The 23108-nt window shown below is 41.7% G+C and overlaps 1 protein-coding gene across 3 annotated transcripts in view; it reads right to left on the bottom strand.

Annotated features, from left to right (window-relative positions):
• Positions 1 to 23108, bottom strand: part of GATAD2B (GATA zinc finger domain containing 2B) — a 96542-nt gene that overhangs the window by 10647 nt on the left and 62787 nt on the right. For all 3 annotated transcript variants that reach the window (XM_025428892.3, XM_025428893.3, XM_025428894.3), the window contains exons 2-6: positions 7414 to 7749; positions 3156 to 3285; positions 1306 to 1437; positions 869 to 1000; positions 300 to 470 (exon numbers count right to left, since the gene is read on the bottom strand). In XM_025428892.3, the coding sequence (XP_025284677.2) occupies positions 300 to 470; positions 869 to 1000; positions 1306 to 1437; positions 3156 to 3285; positions 7414 to 7749 (901 nt within the window). The remainder of the gene's footprint in view (positions 1 to 299; positions 471 to 868; positions 1001 to 1305; positions 1438 to 3155; positions 3286 to 7413; positions 7750 to 23108) is intronic.

The raw sequence follows: 23108 nt of genomic DNA, 5'->3' as shown, positions 1-23108 counted from the left end.
ACTGCTAAGAGGAAAATGAGGGGATCTCTTTGCCCTCTGTCCTCATGCCTCTTCCCCAGGGCCCTGCTTTCTTCCAGGCAGGAGTCAGCTCGCTGCTGCTCTGCTATGCAGCCTCCCTCGTCTATTCCTATCCTTAGGAAATTCCTCTGTGTTTCCACTTTCAGGACTGCGGTGAATCCAAGTGCCACCAAAACTACCCTGGGTTGTCCTACAGCTTCTCTATATCCAAAACTTTAAATTCTATGGTTAACAGAGAAAGCAAATAAAAGACTTCTCTGTTTCCATATTAGGGCTCTTACCGGTTGGTAATTGATGGCAGGATTCATGTTGGGTGTTGTGGTGCGTACAAGGCCAGGCTTGGGTGGGCCCCGCTGACCCTGGAGCTGAGTTGGGTTTGGTGCAATAACACGTTGAGACATCAACATATGTGGGAGGGTGGTATTGGTCGCTGAACGGATGACACTGTGACCCTGAAGGGGAAGAAGAGGAAATGAAGTGAGAGGGGGTAAAATGCCTATACCACATAGCTGAGTGGAAACGTAGTCAGGCTTGGTAATTTTGTCTAATGATCTATGAAATAAATGTACCATCAATGTAAACCCTAATTAGTGGTATAAGCTATCTAACCCTAGATGGAAAGGGCTAAGCTAGAACTGTCCAGATAAGAAAAATAATAATGGGAAGATGAGGATATTCATCGTACGGTGCTACCAAGTGCCACCACACTCCAATCATGCCAGAAGGGACCCACGACAGTAACAGCACCTCTACCATAGTGGGGTTCTTCTATAATGATCACAAAAGTCCCAAACCAGAGATGGGATGGATAGGGCTCTCTAATACAAAGACCCTGTGGTGGGCCACATACCTGTAATGTTCTCAGACTCTGTGGTTCAACCCCTTGGGCCCCTGGCCGGGAGGGAAGCTTCGACAGACCCTGCTGTGCCCCATGAGCAGGAGACGGCTGAACGATGGATGCTGCATTCTGCACAACTGGGGTCTGGGAGAGAGAAAAGACAGTGAAACACAGGAAGAAAGCTGGTACACTCCCAGACTTTTAAAATTTCTTGTTGGGGTGAAGCTTATGTTGACCAAAAGAAAAAATAAGAAAAATGGAACCAAGGCTTTCTTGATTAAAGCCTAAGATTAAAAAAAAAATAAAAAAAATATAAACTATTATATATATATATAAATATTCTTAGAAACTAAAAAAAACATGGAACCAGAGAAAAATGGACTACCCAACTGAACCTACCCGAGTCAGTCCATTCTCAAACCCACACCCATATTTCTAGGGCATAATACCTTCTGGACCACGTTCTCTTTCTGTAGCTGGCTCTGCCTCAGTTTCTTTAATAGCACCAGCCGGGCTTCTTCCAATCGCAGCTCATCCCTTAGCTGCTTGATGAGCTGCTGCCGTTCTTCCATGCCTTTCCCCTAAGAAAACAGGAGGCTGTTAACTATGGGAGCAGGGACCCAGAGTCCCTTCCTGCAAGATGATCTCTTCTTCTAGGTTTGAAATCATCTTCCACACGAAGCAGAAGGAGCAATGCGGCTGCTATCTTTGTGTCTCTGGAGTCCTGAACAGTGCTTGGTATTTAGCAGGTGCTCAAAAAATGCTTACAGAATGAGAGGAGAGACCACATGTAAATCATAATCAACCAAATTTGTCAAAATAGAAGAATGCTCACAGGGAGACACTGCTTTCCTTTAAAATAATGTTTCTAGGGATATCTGGGTAGCTCAGGGGTTGAGCACCTGCCTCCAGCCCAGGGTGAGATCCTGGAGTTCTGGGATCGAGTCCCATATCGGGCTCCCTGCGTGAGGCCTGCTTCTCCCTCTGCCTGTGTCTCTGCCTCTCTCTCTCTGTCTCTCATGAATAAATACATAAGAAATCTTTTTTAAATTTTTATTTATTTTATTTTTATTTTTTTTATAACAAATTTTTTATTGTTCAATTTGCCAACATACAGAATAACACCGAGTGCTCATCCCGTCTTTTTATTCATTCATTCATGAGAATACACAATAGATTTTTAATCTATTTATTCATGAGAGAGAGAGAGAGAGAGGCAGAGACACAGGTAGAGGGAGAAGCAGGCTCCACGCAGGGAGCCCAATATGGGACTCGATCCTGGGTTTCCAGGATCAGGCCCTGGGCTGAAGGCGGCGCTAAACTGCTGAGCTGCCCAATAAATAAAAAATCTTAAAAAAAAATAAAAAAATAAAAAAGTTTCTGGATCTTTTCAAGCCAAGTTTCTTCTAGATATAAAAACTTAGGAATCCCTTCATGTTATAAGAACCAGGATAGAGTGGTTCCAGTCAAGAATTTACGTTATGTGACTTACGAGGTTTTGTTTTCATTTTCTGAAAGATGGATTATACTGAATATGCTTTGTCAAACTGTCTTCTTCACTTGGTTCTAATAATTCCTTCTAAAAGGAGTGCCTGGCTGCTCAGTAGGGAGGTGGAGCCTGTGACTCTTGATCTTGAGGTTGTAGATTCAAGCCCCATGCTGGGTGTAGAGGTTACTGAAAAATAAAATCTTTAGGGGAGCCTGGGTGGCTCAGTTGGTTGAGCAACCGACTCTTGATTTCAGCTCAAGTCATGATCTCAGGGGCCATGAGACTGAGCCCCCTGATGGGCTCTGCACACAGTGGGTAGTCTGCTTGAGATTCTCCCTCTGTCCCTCTCCCCACTTATGGTCTAAAATAAAGAAATCTTTTTTCTTAAACTGTTTTTTTTTTAAAAAGGATCTTATTTATTTATTCATGAGACAGAGAGAGAGAGAGAGACATAGGCAGAGGGAGAAGCAGGTCCCCTGTGGGGACCCAGATGTGGGACTTGATCCCAGGACTCCAGGATCACACCCTGAGCCAAAGGCAGATGCTCAACCTCTGAGCCACCCAGGCGTCCCAAAAATAAGTAAATCTTTTATAATATAAAGTAAAATAAAATCTTAAGAAAATAAAAAAATAAAAGGGCATGCCCTTGAGGTTGAGAGTCACTTATAAAAAGTTTCATCAATGGGTAATTATTTAATTAAAAAAATAAACTATGAAAAACACAGACTGGGACTCTTAGAGAACTGAAGAAAATAGAAGAAGCAAACAATGAAGAAAGAAATTTTTTTCTTTCTTCTTCTTTTTTTTTACCTTAAACATCTCTAGGTTGGCTGCTTTGAGTCTTTCTTCCATTCGGGAACTGGAGCGGGGGCTGGAAGCCTCATTATCAGATAAAACAATGATGTCTGGGGAAGGAGTCAGCCTTCCTCGGTCTGGCTCACTAGATAAGAAAAGAAAAAATTAAGGTATTTCAACAGTGAATGTTCACAGAAAACTTAAAACTTTTTTTCTACACTGAACAAAGAAATCCAATGGAACTTAGGTCTGTCCCAATTCACCAAGGGGACTCAAATCCTAGGATGAAGAAGACACTGAAGTGGTGCTAAAGCCTCAGCAAAAGTACTTTCCATCCAAATGCCTTGTGTGGGGACAAGACACACACAGTGACTGGCTCCAAAAATGGGAGTAAGAGATGAGTGTTCTTATGACATTGATTTGAATCAAAATTCTAAATGTTTTCCTTGTATCTCACTCTCCTTTGGGTTGTCTCATTAGTTGTGCAGAGGCTCAAGAAGGAAGCCACTAGCTGGAAGGGGGAAGAAGGGCAAAGGCAAAGGCAGGAGAGCTTAGGTGCAGATGGTACACGACTAAAGAAGCAGCTCATATACTGGTGACAACATGGTGCTGGCTATCTAAGAATTTACAAAAGAGATTATATGACCACCCTAATGGTAGTCTGTCCTGTCAAGGGTTAAGGTAGAAGAAAGTACTGTAGTCAGCTGCTTGAGGGAATGCATGGTGCTAAGTCTTCTGGAGGATTCAAACTCCAGAACTAGATATATGGAACTTGCATCTACTGGCTAGACTTCTACTTAGCATCTTCCCTCAGCAAGAAAACTCTCCAGAAATGACTCTGAGATCTGGGTCCCTTTATTCTCAATCTTATCTATCAGACAATTATAGTTTTGGTCTTTGGGGGCTAGCTGTCAAAGCATCATACTTGTTTCTCTAAGATGGTAAAAAATGGCACTGAATTCTGGAAATTATAATGGTCTTAGGTTCCCAAATCAATGACATCTTCTAACTCTGATCTCCCAGAACCTACTTCCTTGAGATTTTAGGTGCAGTTAGGAATATACAGATCTAAAGCAATGTGTAGGGGCACCTGGGTGGCTCAGATTACTAAACGTCTGCCTTCGGCTAAGGTCATGATCCCAGGTCATCGAATTCTTAACATCCACAGATCTTTAGACCTGAGAGCCTCTCTACCATTTCTCTACGTCCCCTGTTCCAGCTGTTGGGACATTGATGCCTTTTGAACAGGGCACCCTGGCTAGTTGGGATAAGGATCCAATTTCTCAATAGGGTAAAACAGAATTGGTAAAATTAACCAAATTCAGCTAAGAAAACAGAATACAGGGACAGAGTGACATGCATGACTATATTGGAAACTATTACATTTGTCTGGATTGCTCTATAACCACTGGTTGCACACAGCAAGCTGAAGATGTGGGGTTACAGAAAAAGAAGCCACTAGAGGGAGAAGAGCCCATGTTTCTCTGACCCCGAGTTGCTGGAATAATGGTCAGGCCTACAGTGTTGGATTTCATTTTCTGGTGATTTCATTTTCCATTTCTATATTCCTTCATCCCTTCCTCCCATCCCAACGCTAACACAGGTGACTAATTTCTACTTCTACTTGAATTCCCAGTGTCTATTTACATCAACAATCTGAAGCTCCTTCCATTCTGGTCCTGGCTGGATACATACATCAAGATTATCTCTAAGCTAACAAATTCCTCCTTGCTCAAATGAATGCCACCCACTGCTTCAGGACTGCCTAGCATTAAGACAGGCAGAGACATTCCTGGATGGAGACTGTGGGACTACCCAGCACCTATCGAGAAGTTGTATCTGAGAACCCTAACTAAATGATATGTTATTCCTGGATATAAATCAGATCCACATTAGATAGATAATAGTACAGGCAAGACAAAACCCAAGTAAAGTTCTGTTTCATTCTTTGTTTTTTTTACTTCTGACTTGAGATTCTGGTCTTTTTTTTTTTTTTTTTAATTTTTATTTATTTATGATAGTCACACAGAGAGAGAGGGAGAGGCAGAGACACAGGCAGAGGGAGAAGCAGGCTCCATGCACCGGGAGCCCGATGTGGGATTCGATCCCGGGTCTCCAGGATCGCGCCCTGGGCCAAAGGCAGGCGCTAAACCGCCACACCACCCAGGGATCCTGAGATTCTGGTCTTACTAATTAATCAAGCTTTCCAGGGACAAAAATTATTTTGCTACTTTCCCAAATATATATGTGATTTACATTATTTGGTGTTCTTAAGTATGAAACTTTACCTGTTGGAGAGAGATTACTAAAACTCTGATTTGTTGCTGACATCACTTATGACTCAGACTGGCAGATTCCCAAAAGCTGTTACTTCCAATCCTCATTCTAGTAGTAAAAACAACTAAATAGAAAGAAAACTGCCATGTTTCTCTAGCATCCCAGAATATAAGCAGTGGTTTCACACACACCTTATTTCATATACATTATAACCTTCCTGGCAAAAAAATAAATTAAAAATAAATTTTAAAAAGATTTAGGCAATTATGATATGGCTATCATTGATGTCAGGGGCTCTGCATTTTTTCTGCTTTAAAATTGCCTTTTTAAAATCCAGATCAAAGACACTGTTGTTCTCCTTGCTGAACAATCTATCAATCCTGTTCATTCTTATAAAAAGCTTGGGGCTAAGTGGAAATAATTGTCAGTATATCTGGTGAAAGGGGAGAAGTGTCAGGGGCCAATAGAATGGGGATCTAGATAGTTTACATCAATCCTCTTTTCCTGGAGACCATTAAAAACAGTTCCTGGTTTCCAAAGGATCAAGTTTCAAAAGTTCATCCCTCTAAAATAAAAATTGAATGCAAAAAAAAAAAAAAAAAAAAAAAAGATGAATGCAATGGTAGAGTTTTCAGCAGTCTTGACTTTTCAACACAGAATTTATTTATTTACCATAATACCAATAATAGTACTACTGACATCTCACCAGAGTGTATAACAATATTTCTACGAAAAATGCACTTTCAGAGTCAATTTGGGATGTGAGGACTCCATCCAACATTTATCCTCTTCCACCTCCCCATTCAAGTAGGATCAGTACTTGCTCCAGAAGGGTGAGGGTGGCTGATGGGCAAGTGGGTTGCTCCGGGGCATGGTCTCACTCATCTGCTTTCTTTTTTCTTAAAAGATCTCAGGATTAATCTATTTTCATAATATTCTGCTGATACTACATATAGCTTCCAAGCTACCCAAGGATTTTTCTCCTTTTATGACCAATTGGTAATTTATCTAAAGTTTCCCTAAGGGTTTTATTTATTTATTTTTTTTCCTAAGGGTTTTAAATGCTATTACCAAGAATAATGATCCCTCATTGGCTGTGGTTTAAAAAAATAATCCAGGGATAGTACTACTAAGTAAACATTAGAAGCTAGAGAAAGAAGCCCAGGTAAGGCTCTAACCCTTCCTTTCTTTCTCCTTCAATCATAAGACAAATTCAGGAAGGCCAGCTAGAGGGCAAGTGGACACTGAAGAGTAATTCTCATGCCCTATCAGCTATATCTGAACTATTAATAAACTGAATGTTCTCAGAGCTAGGGTTGTCCACGCTATGATTCACTGTCCTGGAAATCATCACCCTCAGCCAGGACCTCTTAGCACGTGCTCCACTGTTTCAAGTACTCAGCCTTGACAGACACCAGAAAAAAGTCCTGTGAAAACGTGTGCCTGTGAGAGTGCACACGCACAAGAATGAGTGTATGTGTACAACATATATATGTTTATGCATGTGTGGAAGTTGAAGACAGTGGCACAAACAAACCAAGAATGCAGAGAATTACCACATGAAGACAATTTCCTTGTTCACACAAGAGGAGCGGGGCCCATCTTTTTGGATGTAACAGAAATGAGGACTCCTTAACAGATTCTGAAACTCTCAGGGTGACTTGAAAGAAAGACTATTGCCCTTCTAAAATGGCCCTAAGATTGGAGTGAAGCCAGTATCATCTCACTTCCAACTGGTATAGCAGCTCTAAGGTGCCTCTCTCATCCAAAAATGACCATTTTATCTTAAGGGTGTTAACTACAGGATTCTCTGAGTGCTAAGCAGATATATGAGGCATTGAGTTTCATTTGGAAGTGAGAAGAATTCATGGTCAAGCCAAATGGCACACATACGTCTTCTTTCAAGAAGCACCTCCTTTCACTGGAATTCATCCCATTTTCACAGGCTTAGTTTTTGAGGAGACCCCACTGCGGAGGCAGCTGAACCATGTCATACCTCCGCCTTGCACTCATATCCACAGGCTCATCACTGATGTTTTCTTTGCCAGGCCTTCCAGAAGTCCTGTTGTCTCCATGAGGCCTGAGATTCCCATTGAGCTTCTCTTCATAGCCCTTGACACCACTGCTATCCTGTTTGGTGGGCAACTCATGTGGCACCTCAAGATTCGCCAGATCCTTCCGTTTAAGGAGTGCCAGCATTTTCAGGCGTTCCATGGCCTCATGACCCTCCATTTTGAGTCGTTTAGCCAGGACATCATCTCGCTCATCTGCTGGGTCCAAGCTCCGCTTCAACAGGTTCAGGCGAAGAGCATCTTCTGTCATTCTATCCATCCTACAGAAAGGAAAATACAAGTGAGATCAGAACACAGCCCCTTCAACAGTCCATAAGGAACAAGGGTGGGTGGCAGAGGTACTGGCAGAATTACAGGGGCACCCAGCTGGTTCAGCTGGTAAAGCCTGCAACTCTTGATCTCAGGGTTGTGAGTTCAAGCCCCACACTGAGGGTAGTGCCTACTTAAAAAAAAAAAATCATAGATACATGGAAGCTTAAAGGTCATGAGCTTACTTACCCTCTATCTTCCCAGAATACTTATACTAAATGAGATTTCTCCCCTCAACTTCAGCAGTGGAAAGTAAATTTCAATTACTTTGTAGTCATCGAGGTCCTTACTATATCACCACTACACTCACCTGGATGGTCCATTAAAAGCCTACATCTCTTAGAAACTAAACATTCTTTTGTGACTGGCTTTTTTGTGTCTGTATAGTCAAAGTCAGATGACTTGGTTTTAACTATCATACCAAATTCTTCTCCTGGAAAATGACTTTTATGAATAGGAAACTCCTCAGATCACCCAGACAGATCTTCAATTGGTCTATCTTAGGGGAAATATGAGAAAGATGAACTAAACAAAGTACATTTAATGGAAAGCCTCAGCTGTCTGGATGCAATAAGTCTACATAGATACAGATTCAGTATCTTAAGATACTTGGCTTTAGGGGCACCTGGCTGGCTCAGTTCAAAAGCACGTGACTCTTGATCACAGGGTTGTGAGTTCAAGCCCACTGGGCATGGAGCCTACTTAGAAAAAAAAAAAAAAAAGATAACATGGCCTTAATGAAAGACTCAGGTGTTTAGGCTGATAAGAGGTAATACTTTCTCCACTTACGCAGCAAAATTATTAAAGGCAAGAAAATTATCATTTTCCCTCTCACTTTGATTTTTTATGCTAACAAAATCTAAATGCAGCATTTCTTCCATACTTTTAAATCCAGGGCTGTTTTCCTGGTAGGAAATAACAATAAGGCACTGGAAAGAAAATTTTTTGAGTCATAGAAACATAGGTTCAAACTGCTAATTACTTTTATAAGGTCAAATATTTAATAAGTTACTTTATCTCCCTAAATTTCAATTTTATCTGTAAAAGTGGGTACTTAGAAGATGACCAACAAAATTTAATTTCTATACCCTAGGATTATAGACTTCTATACCTAAAATAAGAGATCAAGCCCAATAATTCACAGACTCAAATAGCAGGACAGAGAAAACTACCAATGTTAATTGGTGCTCTTGCAAAGAAAATTATGTTTGTGCTTGTGGCATCTTCCTTCTTGTAGCAAGGAGTAATATAAGAGCTATTTGATCCCTTCTTGGGTATGGCAAAAACAACAACAACAACAACAACAACAAAAAGAAACAGACATTTTGGCTATCAGGAAAAAAGTCAGAAGCCAGATCTCTGAAATTTTGGGTAATGTCTTTTTTTCTTTTCTTTTTTCTTTTCTTTTCTTTTCTTTTCTTTTCTTTTCTTTCCTCTTTTTCTTCCTTCCTTCCTTCCTTCCCTCCCTCCCTCTCTCTCTTTTTCTTTTTTCCTTAAAGATTTTATTTACTTATCATGAGAGACAGAGAGAGAGAGGCAGACACACAGGCAGAGGGAGAAGCAGGCACCCCGCAGGGAGCCTGATGCGAGACTCAATTCTAGGACCCCAGGATCATGCCCTGAGCCAAAGATGGACACTCAACCATGGAGCCACCCAGGCGCCTTCTTTTTCTGTTTTTCTTTTTAAAAAGATTTTATTTTATTTTTTAAAGATTTTATTTATTTATTCATGATAGTCACACACACACACACACACACACACACACACACACACACACACACAGAGGCAGAGACACAGGCAGAGGGAGAAACAGGCTCCATGCAGGGAGCCCGACGTGGGATTCGATCCTGGGTCTCCAGGATTGCGCCCTGGGCCAAAGGCAGGCGCCAAACCGCTGCGCCACCCAGGGATCCCAGATTTTATTTATTTTCGAGAGAGTTGGGGGGGGGGAGTGAGAGAGAGACAGCAGTGAGAGTCCGAGCACAAGAAGGGGGAGGGTCAGAGGGAGAAGCAGACTTCCAGCTCAGTGGGGAGCTTGATGTGAGGCTCAATCCTGGGACTACGGGATCGTAACCCTGAGCTGAAGCAGATATGCTTAACTGACTGAGCCACCCAGATGCCCTTTTTCCTTTTAAAAATAAATATTTTATTATTTATTTATTTATTTATTTATTTATTTGAGAGAGAGAGAGAGAATGAATATGAGTGGAGGTGTGGCAGAAGGAGAAGCAGGTGCTCCGCTGAGCAGGGAGCCTGATGCATGACTCAATCACAGGACTCTGAGGTCATGACCTAAGCTGAAGGCAGATGGTTATTGACTGAGCCACCCAGGTGCTCCTGGGTAATATTTCTTAATTGTTTTTATTTTTTGAAGATTTTATTTATTCATTCATGAGAGACAGAGAGAGAGAGGCAAAGACATAGGTAGAGGGAGAAGCAGGCTCCTTGCAGGGGGCCCAATGCAGGATTTGATCCTAGGACCCCAGGATCATGACCTGAGCCAAAGGCAGATGCTCAACCACTGAGCCACCCAGGGATCCCCTCTCATAGGTTTTTAGTATATTCCCAAAGCTGTGTAACCATCACCACGATCAATATTAGAACATCTTTTTATCATCTACTCCCTAAAAAACCCATACCTATTATAGCAGTCCTTCTATCCCCATCTCTGTCCTCAACTAATTTACTTTGTCTTTAAATCCACAAAATCTCCCCTTTTATGGGGAGTCGGGGTAGAGCCAGGAAGTGTACAAGGGAGGAGGTGCAGAGAGAGACTCTTAAGCAGGCTCCATGCCCAGTGCAGAGCCTTACCAGGAGGCTTGATCTCATGACCAGGAGAGATCATGACCTGAGCCCAAATCAAGAGTTGGATGCTTAACTGACTGAACCACCCAGGTGCCCCTGGACTTTTCACATAGATGGAATCATACAATATGTGTTTTTTTTTTGTGACTGGCTTCTTTCACCGAGCATCATGTTTTTAAGGTTTGTTCATGTTTGTAGCCTGTGTTAGTACTTTGTATCTTTTTATTTCCAAACGTTATTTCATTTGTATAGATATATTTTGTTTGTCCATTTATCAATTGATGGACATCCCCCCACCACCACTTTTTGCTATTATGAACAATGCTGCTATGCAGTTTTGTGTACAAGTTTTTGTGTGAACACGTTTTTAGTTCTCTCAGGTATAGACTTAGGAGTGAACTGCTGCATGGTAACTCTTTGCTCAACATCTGGATGCAGCACTGGGCTTCTTTCCAGATGGGCTGTACCATCTTTTTAAAAATTTTTAAAGATTATTTATGAGAGAGAGAGAGAGAGAGCAAGAAAGCACGCGCATGAGCTTGGGAAGGGACAGAGTGAGAGGGAAAAAGTAGGCTCCCTACAGAGCAGGGAGCCTGATGCAGAGCTTGATCCCAGGACCCTGCGATTATGACAGGAGCTGAAGGCAGAAGAAGCTTCACTGACTGAGCTACCCAGGTGCCCCAAGGCTGTACCATTTTTGGTCCACGCCAGCAGCACATGAGGTTCCAACTTCTCCATATCCTCTTAGTTCTATTTTAACAGCTTCAGATAGGGGACATATTCTAGAATATACAGTCTTTAGCTACAGGTCCCCCTAAAAATCTGGTATTTTGATGTAATTTCTGAAGTGGTTTACCTCCAAAAATTACCCTCAAAGTGGAAATTGGAAAGCTGAATGCTACAGATCAAAAGTTAACCTCCATCTCCATGTTAACGGTGTTCCAGGGAACTTGATCAACATCTCATATTGAGAGGACTACTAAGAATCCCATGGGGGGACGCTGGGTGGCTCAGCAGCTGAGGGCAGACTCTGCCTTTGGCTTGGGGCATGTTCCCAGAGTCCTGGGATCGAGTCCCACATCGGGCTCCCTGCATGGAGCCTGCTTCTCCCTCTGCCTGTGTCTCTGCCTCTCTCTCTGTCTTATGAATAAATAAATAAAATCTTAAAATAGGGGCGCCTGGCTGGTTCAGTCAGTAGAGCATGTGTTAATTAACCTCAGGGTCATAAGCTCAAGCCCCACATTCAGTAAGGAGCCTGCTTAAAATAAAATTTTAAGAAATTCTGTAAAATAAATGTTATATTTTGCTTTTCAACACCTAACCAAGCCTTGCTTCCTATGGGCTGCTAATGATAACAGCTAATCTTTCTTAAGTACCTACTTAAAAGCCAAACACTCTACTGGGCACTTACCACATGTTCTCATTTAAATCTCCTCAACAAGTTACTAAGTGGTATTATCCCTACTTTACAGTTGGGAAAATGTTAAATCAAGTATCCCCAAGACTATAAAGCCTTTGACAGTGAATCTGGGATTCCTATGGAGTTCTAGTTCACTTCAAAAATCTGTTATTGGGACGCCTGGGTGGCTCAGCAGTTGAGCGCCTGCCTTGGGCCCAGAGCAGGATGCTGGAGTTCCAGGATCGGGTCCCACATCGGGCTCCCTGCAGGGAACCTACTTCTCCCTCTGCCTATGTCTCTGCCTCTCTGTCTCTGATGAATAAATAAATAAAATCTTAAAAAAAAAATCTGTTATACAGATTGATTTATCAGAGCTGGATAATCTTAGGATTATGCAGGGTTGCTGACAGCTGGGTGATTTTGGGAAGCAGTGTTGGGTATTCATGAATGTGCATATCCATCCATCCTCCACAAGTACCAAGTATACTATGTACTGCCGTCAGGGTTAGCTGTTCCGAATAAAGGCTAAAAAAGATTAGGTCACTGTCTTTTTACAATTTCATTTTGATAGGGGACAGATGTGCATGTTACTAAACAAAGTACTTGGGTGTTCACATGAACCCATCTCTCTTGCCTTCTTATAGTCTGCTTTTCTTCCTTATATTTCAATGAAGAGAACAGAATTCAACCACAGGCTAAAATGCTAGAAACCTGGGAGATTATCCCCGACCTTCCTGACTTTTAAATCTCGGTTACCAGGTCCTATCCAGTTCTATGTTCTCTTCCTCTGAATATGAATATGAAAATATGCAGTCCTGGCATGCTGCTGCTGGCAGCCATCTTGTGACCATGAGGGAAGGCAGGCAGCCTGCAGATAAAGTAGACACTGCACAGAACACTGGGATGGGAGCAAATCATATAGCTGTGCCACACACCAAACTGCCCTGAAGCTAGTTTCTGGATTCCAGTTACACGGGCCAAAAATTCCCTTAATGTTTAATCCAGTATGAGCTAGGTTTTCTGTTACCTAAACTGAAAATATCTAAATGGAAAGCTGTCAGAAGTGCCAATATGAAATCAAGGTGGGCATATTTAATAAACAGGTGGATACCATGGCAAACAAACTAAAGAGCCATTGCTCAGGCCAGAGCTGGAGATAAATATTTGAACAAGTAGAGGAGGTAATGGAAGTAATGTATGCGCAGTAAGTGAAACTGTCCAGAAAAAATATACAGTCACAAGAAAAGAGGGTCACACGTAGAACCTTGGGCAATACCTACATTTAAGGGTTGGCTGGTCAGAGGAAACTAAAAAATGGCCAGCGAGCTGGGGGAAAACTAGGAAAACAGGACATACCAACAAACTAAAGGGGAGTTCCACAAAGAGAGCAGTTAATTATGTCCAACAATTACAGCAGAAAAATGCCCAGCTTTAAATCTGCTGTTGACTGTTGTAAAAAACAAGGATAGCCAGATGGTAACACAGCTCTACACCCATGCTTGTCAAGTTTTTGTTTCACTGTTAACTCCAAACCAAAATCTAAAGATTTTATTTATGTATTTGAGAGAGAGAGTGTGCGTGCAAGCACGCATGCAAAGGCAAAGGCGGAGGGAGAAGCAGATTCCCTGCTGAGCAGGGAGCCCAACGTGGGGCTCCATCCCAGGGCCCTGGGATCATGACTTGAGCCAAGGGCAGACGCTTCACCGCCTGAATCCCCTAGGAGACCCCCAAACCAAAATCTAGATCTGCAGCAAAGACTTAAGAGGATCCTGAGAGAGAAGATGGAGGGATGGAGAGGATGAGCAAACTAAATTAACATCTATTTTTTTTTAAATTAACATCTATTGAATGCTTGTTTTTCACCATGCAATGTACAAGGCCCTTTACATGTGCTTTCCCACTTAATCACATCAGAGGACTAATAGAATATCAGAGGACTAATAGAAAAATTTTAATTGTTAGTTAAATTAGAAAATCAAAATTTTGGGGGCACTTGGCGGCTTAGCAGAGCATGGGACTATTGATATTGGGGTTGTAAGTTTTTTTTTTAAGATTTTATTTATTTACTCATGAGATACACACACAGAGAGAGAGAGATAGGCAGAGAGAGATAGGCAGAGGGAGAAGCAGGCTCCCATGCAGGGAGCCCAATGCAGGACTCGATCCCGGGTCTCCAGGATCACACCCTGAGCTGAAGGCGGCGCTAAACCGCTGAGCCACCCGGGCTGCCCAGGGTTGTAAGTTTGAGCCCCATGCTGGGTGTGAGGCCTACTCAAAAACGAGAAGAGAAGAGAAGAGAAGAGAAGAGAAGAGAAGAGAAGAGAAGAGAAAGGGGAAGGGGAAGGGGAAGGGGAAGGGGAAGGGGAAGGGGAAGGGAAGGGGAAGGGGAAGGGGAAGGGGAAGGGGAAGGGGAAGGGGAAGGGAAGGGGAAGGGGAAGGGGAAGGGGAAGGGGAAGGGGAAGGGGAAGGGGAAGGGGAAGGGGAAGGGAAGGGGAAGGGGAAGGGGAAGGGGAAGGGGAAGGGGAAGGGGAGGGAAGGGAAGGGGAAGGGGAAGGGGAAGGGGAGGGAAGGGGAAGGGGAAGGGGAAGGGGGAAGGGGAAGGGGAAGGGGAAGGGGAAGGGGAAGGGGAAGGGGAAGGGGAAGGGGAAGGGGAAGGGGAAGGGGAAGGGGAAGGGGAAGGGGAAGGGGAAGGGGAAGGGGAAGGGGAAGGGGAAGGGGAAGGGGAAGGGGAAGGGGAAGGGGAAGGGGAAGGGGAAGGGAAGAGAGAAGAGAAAGAAAAGAAAGAAAAGAATTAAAAAACAATGAAATTTAAGCCTATTGTTATATGAAAGCTAAACGGTATTTCTTTTTAAAAAAATTAGATTCAAGTTAGTTAACATGTAGTGTAGTATTGGTTTCAGGACTAGAATTCAGGGATTCATCACTTATACACTACACGGAGTGCTCATCACAGTAAGTGCTCTCCTTAATACCCATCAGCCATCTAGCCCATTCCCCCTCCCCTCCAGTACCCTCAAAGTTGTTCTCTATAGTTGAGACTCTTACAGCTTTGCCACCCTCTCTGTTTTTATCTTACTTCATTTTTCCTTCCATTTCCCTGTGTTCATGTTTTCTTAAATTCTACATATGATTGAAATCATGTAGCATTTGTCTTTCTCTGATTGACTTCCCTCTAGTTCCAATCATGTCCTTGCAAAGGGGAAGATTTTATTCTTTCTGATGGCTGAGTAATATTGTTGTATATATACCACATCTTCTTGATCCATTCATCCTTCAACGGACATCTGGGCTCTTTCCACAGTTTGGTTACTGTGGACATTGCTGTTATAAACACTGGGGTGTAGGTGATTCAGAGGGCTGAATCAGCATTTTATATTATTTTATTTTATTTTATTTTTTAATTTTATTTATTTTATTTATTTTATTATTTTATTTTATTATTTTATTTTATTTTATTTATTTTATTATTTTTTTGAATCAGCATTTTAGTATCCTATGGATAAGTACCTAGAAGTTCAATTGCTGGGTCATAGGGTAGCTCTATTTTTAACTTTTTGAGGAACCTCCATACTGTTTTCCAGAGCAGCTGCACCAGCTTGCATTCCCACCAGCAGTGTAAGAGGTTCCCCTTTCCCCACATCCTCGCTGACATCTGTTGTTTCCGGACTTGTTCATTTTAGCCATTCTGACTGGTGTGAGGTGGTATCTCATTGCGGTTTTACTTTTATTTGAGAGAGGGTGAGAGAGAGAACATGAGCAGGGGGTAGGGAGAGAAGCAGACTCTCCACTGAGCAGGGAGCCTGATGTGGGGCTCCATCCCAGGACCCTGAGATCATGACCTGAGCTGAAGGCAGATGTTTCACCAACTGAGCCACCTAGGCACCCTCATCATGATTTTGATTTGTATTTCCCTAATGATCAGAGATGTTGAACATCTTTTCATGTGTCTGTTGGCCATTTGTATGTCGTCTCTGGAGAAATGTCTGTTCATTTCTTTTGCCCATTTCTTGACTGAATTATTTGGTTTGGGAGTGTTGAATTTGGTTAGTTCTTTATAGATGGAGAATATTGGCCCTTTATCTAAAAGACATTTACAAGTATCTCCTCCCATTCTGTAGTTGCCTTTTATTTTATTTTTTTAAAGATTTTATTTATCCATTCATGAGACACATGGAAAGAGAGGCAGAGACACAGGCAGTGGGATAAGCAGGCTCCTTGAGGGGAGCCCAATGCAGGACTCAATCCCAGGACCCCGGGATCATGCCCTGAGCCAAAGGCAGATGCTTAACCACTGAGCCACCCAGGTGTGCCTGGCTTTCAGTTTTGTTTCCTTCCTGCAGGAGGTTTTTATCTTGATGAAGTCCCAATAGGTCATTTTGCCTTTGTTTCTCCTGCCTTTGGAGATGTGTCTAGCAAGAAGTTGCTATGGCCGAGGTCAGAATTTGCTGCCTATGTTCTCCTCCAGGAGTTTGATGGATTCCTGTCTCACATTTAGTCTTTCAGTCACTTTGAGTTAATTTTTGTGTATGGTATGAGGAAATGGTCCAGTTTCATTCTTCTGCACATGGCTGTCCAACTTTCCCAACACCATTTGCTGAGACTTTCTCCATTGGATATTCTTTCCTTTGTTGAAGATTAGTTATTTAACACATAAAAAGTAAGTTGTTTTGGGGAGCCTGGCTGGCTCAGTTGGAGAAGCATGCAACTCTTGATCTTTGGGCTAAGAGTTTGAGCCCCATGTTGGGTGTGAGGTTTTTTGTTTTTTAAGTAAGCTCTACATCCTACACACACACACACACACATATATGTATATATATGTATATACATGTATGTGTATATATTATATATAATACAGATGTGTAAGATATATATTCATATAAATATACAAAATATACTCTTCTTATAAATTGATACTTTTGTTTTTTTTAAAGATTTATTTATTCATGAGACACACACACAGACACACACACACACACACACATGCCCTGAGCCAAAGGCAGATGCTCAACCACTGAGCCACCCAAGTGCTCAAGGGTTAGTTAGCTTTTTAAAAAATGGCTTTTAATATAATTCCCTTGAGATTCATCCAAGTTGTTGCATGCACCAATAGTCTGTTCCATTTTATTGCCAAGTAGTAGACCATGGTATGAGTGTACCCTATTTTTTCAACTGCTGAAGGACAACTGAGTTGATTCTAATTTTGATTTTGTTTTATTTTTTGCCATAACAAATAAAGCTGTTATGAACATTCATATACAAATTCCTGCAGAAACATAAGTTTTCATTTCTCTGCGATAAATGCTTAAAAGAGTAACTGCTGAGTAATACAGCAAATTAATGTTTAGTTTTATAAGAAACTACCAATCTGTTTCCCAATGTAGTTGTACTGTCATATATGCACATAAGCAATGTTTGAGAAGTCCAGTTTCTTCATAACCTCACTGGCATCTGGTGGTGTCATTATTTTTTATTTAGGCCATTCTGAGGTGTGTAGTGATTCTTCACTATAGTTTTCATTTGCATTTCCCTAATGGCTAATGATCCTGAATATCTTTCTGTGTGCTTATTTGCCATCTGTAAATCCTCTTTTGTGAAAATCTTCTGTTCATGTCTTCTGGCCATTTTCTAACTGGACTGTTTTTTACTGTTTAGACAGTTCTTCACATATTTAGACTCCGGTCATTTGTCATATATGTGGCTTCGTAACTTATATTTAGTGAAATTAAACACTACAGATACAGCTGAAGCACCTTGCATTAACAGCATCCCCAAACCATTCCCTACCTATCTCCTTCTCTCCCCAGAGAAAGGCATTATTCTGATGGATTTATCATTTCCATGCATATTTTTAGATTACTGCATATATCTATATTTAAATAATATAGTTTGCATATTTTTATAAATTAGTTTTTAAAAATTTATTATTATTTTTAAAAAGATTTTATTTATTTATTCGAGAGAGAGAGATAGAGAGAGAGAGGCAGAGACACAACACAGAGGGAGAAGCAGGCTCCATGCAGGGAGCCCAATGTAGAAATCGATCACAGGAATTCCAGGATCACGTCCCGGGCTGAAGGCAGGCGCTAAACCACTGAGCCGCCCAGGGATCCCCATAAATTGATTTTAAAAGTAGTTCTTGTACATACCCTTTTTCATTTGCCTTTCAATGTTCAACATTTTTTAAAATATTTAAAATCTAGAGACGCCTGGGTGGCTCGGCTCAGTGGTTGAGCATCCACCTTCGGCTCAGGATGTGATCTTGGAGTTCTCGGATCAAGTCCCATATCAGGCTCCTGCATGGAGCCTGCTTCTCCTCCTTCTGCTTGTGTCTCTGCCTCTCTCTGTGTCTCTCATGAATAAATAAATAAATAAAACCTTAAAAAAAGAAAAAGAAGTCCACTGCAAAAATATGTAATTTAGTAATTCATTCTCCAGTTCAACATTAGGCATCAGTTTGTTGTTTAACGCTGCAAAGTCCACTTCTGGCCAAGATGGTGTTAACATGGGTCAGACTTACCCTCTCATCTCAAGTAACAACCCCCCCCCTTTTTTATTTTTATTTATTTATGATAGTCAGAGGGAGAGAGAGAGAGAGAGAGAGGCAGGCAGAGACATAGGCAGAGACATAGGCAGAGGGAGAAGCAGGCTCCATGCACCGGGAACCCGACGTGGGATTTGATCCCGGGCCTCCAGGATTGCGCCCTGGGCCAAAGGCAGGCGCTAAACCACTGCGCCACCCAGGGATCTCTATGTGTTGTGAAGTAACAACCCCTTTAGGCAAAATACAAGAAATGAGGTTTTTAAGACACTGGACATCAGGCAACAAAGGCAGTGTTCCCAAAGGAAGAGGAAAGAAGGTGAGCTCATCAACTGCCCTCATTTATTGTCTTGAGAGAGTTTCTAGGACATGGTATGGGCAGGGGGAACTGAGGCAGGGCTAGGCAAACTTGTGAGCTGAAGAGATGGAAAGGACGTACAGTGAAAGGACAGAGTACTACAGAGGTGAGAGCTGCAGAGAGATACCTGTCACAAAAAACACAGTAAGTGTTGAGCCCGTAGAGAAACTGGAATCTTCACATGCTGCTGGTGGCAATGTAAAATAGTGCAATCACCTTGGAAAAGAGCTTGGTAGTTCCTCACAAACTTAAACACAGAGGTACTATATGACCATCCACCAACTCCATTGCTAGGTATATACCCAAGAGAATGGAAAACATTTTACACGCAAAATTTTTTACACTGGGATGCCTGGGTGGCTCAGTGGTTGAGCGTCTGCTTTTGGCTCAGGTTGTGATCCCAGGGTCCTGGGATGGAGTCCTACATTGGGCTACCCCACAGGGAGCCTGCTTCTCACTCTGGCTATGTCTCTGCCTCTCTCTGTCTCTCATGAATAAATAAAATTCTTAAGGGAAAAAAAAAAAACAACACTAAGGTGAAATAAAGATCTTTTTAGTCATTTGAAATTTCATCTACCAGTGTTCTCCTTTACAATTTATATTTACTTATCTTTTATATTTACCTATATCCCAATGTGGGACTCAATCCCAGGACCCCGGGATCAGGCCCCAAGCTGAAGGCAGATGTTCAACCACTGAGCCACCTAGGCGTCCCAATTAAAACAAAAACAAAAACAAAAAACTTCTGTGCCCCTTTTTAACAGTATTTACCTGAATTTGTCTTTCCATTCAACCTGGTAATGTTCCTTTAGATGGTTAGTTTAGTCCATTTATATTTATTATGATTACTCATATATTTTGTTTTATTTCTACCATCTTCATTCTACTACCTTGCTTATTCTGTGCTTCTTTTTTGGTCTTTTATGCCTTCTTTTGACTGGACTGATAAATTTTCTTTATTCATTTTCCTATTTTATTTCAATCCCATTTTGTTTTTTAGCTTCTATCAAATAAGTCATAAAAAAGATTAGGGATGCCTGGGTGGCTCAGCGCATGATTCCAGAGTCCCAGGATTGGGTCCTGCATCGGGCTCCCTGCATGGAGCCTTATTCCTCTGCCTGTGTCTCTGCCTCTCTCTGTGTGTCTCATGAATAAATAAATAAAATCTTAAAAAAAAAAGATTTTATTTATTTGAGGGAGGAAGGGAGAGTGGGAGTGAGAGAGACAGTGCGAGCATATGTGAGGGTAAGGGCAGAGGAAGAGGGAGAACACCTCAAGCATACTCTGTGCTGAGCAGGGAGCCTGACACAGGGATTGATCTCATGGCCCTGAGGTCAGATCTGAGCTGAAATCAAGAGTGGGAAGCTTAACCAACTGAGCCACTCAGGAACCCCTCAAATTAGTCATTATTAATTAGTGTGTTATATACAGTGAAAGCTACCTTAGATTTATCTACAAATTTTTTTGTCCTGCCAATCTTTGTGGATTCAAATTCTTTTCTCCTGATACATACCGTTTATTAGTTCTGTTAGTAGAATACCTAAGCTGCTAAACACATTCAAGTCTTCTTGAAAATGTTTACTTCATTCTCACTCTAGAATGAGCATAGAGTTCTAATTCACTTATCTTTTCTCTATACTTTGAAAATATTACTTTGCTGGCATTTTCTTGTTGTGATGTTTGAAGTCTGATTTTCATTCCTTTGTGGTAATGTTTTTTCCTCCTTGACTGCTTTCATGAATTGTCTTTGATGTTTTACAAGATTCAGTATCACTAATGTGTTCTAATATGTTTAGTTTTATTGTTCCTTTCAGGATTAGCTGTTTTTTCCTAAAGTAGAAGATTGGTATCTTCAGCAATCTGGAAGAACATTATTACCATCTCATTCTTCTCTATCCTAGAACCTCTATGAGATATATCTTGGGCCATCTTACTCTGTTTTCCAGGTCTCAATCTTTTTGTCGTATTTTTCATTTCTTTCTATCTCTACGTTGTATTCTGTGTAATTTCTTCCTGTTGCTCCTCATTCTCTCTTTAGCTATGCTGAATATGCTGTTTAACAAACAGATCTTCTAAGTTCTTAATTTCGCTGATCTACTGCAGAACACATCAACTTTGGTACACATTAGAATCATCTGAAAAGGGATCCCTGGGTGGCGCAGCGGTTTGGTGCCTGCCTTTGGCCCAGGGCGCGATCCTGGAGACCCGGGATCGAATCCCACGTGGGGCTTCCGGTGCATGGAGCCTGCTTCTCCCTCTGCCTGTGTCTCTGCCTCTCTCTCTCTCTGTGACTATCATAAAAAAAAAAAAAAAAAAAAAAAAAATCATCTGAAAAACTGTTAAAAAAAACAAAACAAAACAAAACAAACCCAAAACAACCCAACACCAAAAAAGCAAACTGATACCAGGAGTACCACTCATTCCTAAAGATTCTGATTATTTATTTATTTATAAATATTTTCTTTATTTATTCATGAGACACACACACAGAGAGCCAGACACACAGGCAGAGGGAAAAAAACAGGCTCCCTGTAAGGAGCCTGATGTGGGACTCGATCCCAGATCACGGGATCAGGACCTGAGCTGACGGCAGACACTCAACTGCTGAGCCATCCAGGCGTCCCACGATTCTGATTTAATTGGTCTGCCAGGGGATTCAAGTGTCTGCACTTTGGGGCAGCCCTGGTGGCTCAGCGGTTTAGCGCTGCCTTCAGCCCAGGGCCTGATCCTGGAGACCTGGGCTCGAGTCCCACATCGGGCTCCCTGCATGGAGCCTGCTTCTCCCTCTGCCTGTGTCTCTGCCTCTGGGTGTGTGTGTGTGTGTGTGTGTGTGTGTGTGTCTCATGAATAAATAAAATCTTAAAAAAAAAAAAAAGTGTCTGCACTTTAATGAATGCCCTAGTAGTTTCCATTATTCAGCCAGTGTTGAGAATCATTCTATTTTCATACCTAGTTGGTATAAAAACTTTCTCATGACCTCTTATCCTCTTCCATTTACTGCCCCATTTCCCTGTATAGTCTATAGCAAAATCCCTCAAAAGTATTTTTTATGGTCTCCACTTTCTCTTGAAACTGCTCAGTTCAGATTTTGTTCCCATCAATGAAGAAACTGTCTTTTCCAAGTCACTAATTAACTTGATGCTGCCAAATCGAATTTTCTCCTAAACTTAAAAAAAAAAAAATCAATCCTCATTTTACTTGAGCTTTCAGCCAAATCAGTAATTCTTCCTCATTTTTTGTATTTTTTTTTTTAGAGACAGAGAGAGAGAGAGAGCACACACCTAAGTTGGGGGGGGGGGGAGGAAGAGGGAGAATCTCAAGCAGATTCCATGTCCAGCATGGAGCCTGACACAGAGCTCAATCGCACAACCCTGAGATCATGACCTGAGCCAAAACCAAGAGCTGGATGCTTATTAGCCAACTGAAGCCACCCAGGCACTCTCCATATTCTTTCCTTAAGTGCTTTCTTCACTTGGGCTTTAGGACTTCATGTATCTGGGTTCTCATCCTACATTCAGGACCATTTATGCTTGCCTTTTTTTTTTTTTTCATTTGAGGTATAATTGACATGTGGCATATTAGTCTCAAATATATGTAATGATTTGACATTTGTACATATTGCAAAATAATGACCACAGTAAGTCATACTATTGGTCCCCATACAGTTTTTTCTTGTGGTAAGAACTTTTTAAATTTTTATTTATTTTTTAAAAGATTTTATTTATTCATGAGACACACACACAGAGAGAGATAGAGGCAGAGACACAGGCAGAGGGAGAAGCAGGCTCCACGCAGGGAGCCCGATGTGGGACTTGATCCCGGGTCTCCAGGATCACACCCTGGGCCTAAGGTGGCGCTAAACCACTGAGCCATCCAGGCTGCCCAAGAACTTTAAAATATATATATATTTTATCTATCTATCTATCTATCTATCTATCTATCTATCTATCTATCTATTTATTTGATACAGAGAGAGGTAGAGACACAAGCAGAGGGAGAAGCAGGCTCCTTACAGGGATCCTGATGTGGGTCTTGATCCCTGAACTGGGATCATGCCCTGAGCCAAAGGCAGATGCTCAACTGCTGAACCCTTGAACTACCTAGGCGTCCCTCAGTTATGCATTTGAAAGGAAGTTAAAAAAAAAAAAGTTATATTTTATCTAGCATTACTAGTTGTTTTGTAATGGAATTACAAAGGATTTTAAGGGC

This window comes from Canis lupus, chromosome 7, assembly GCF_003254725.2.
Source record: "Canis lupus dingo isolate Sandy chromosome 7, ASM325472v2, whole genome shotgun sequence".
Classification (NCBI taxonomy): domain Eukaryota; kingdom Metazoa; phylum Chordata; class Mammalia; order Carnivora; family Canidae; genus Canis; species Canis lupus.
This window is presented reverse-complemented; position numbering and strand designations above follow the sequence as displayed.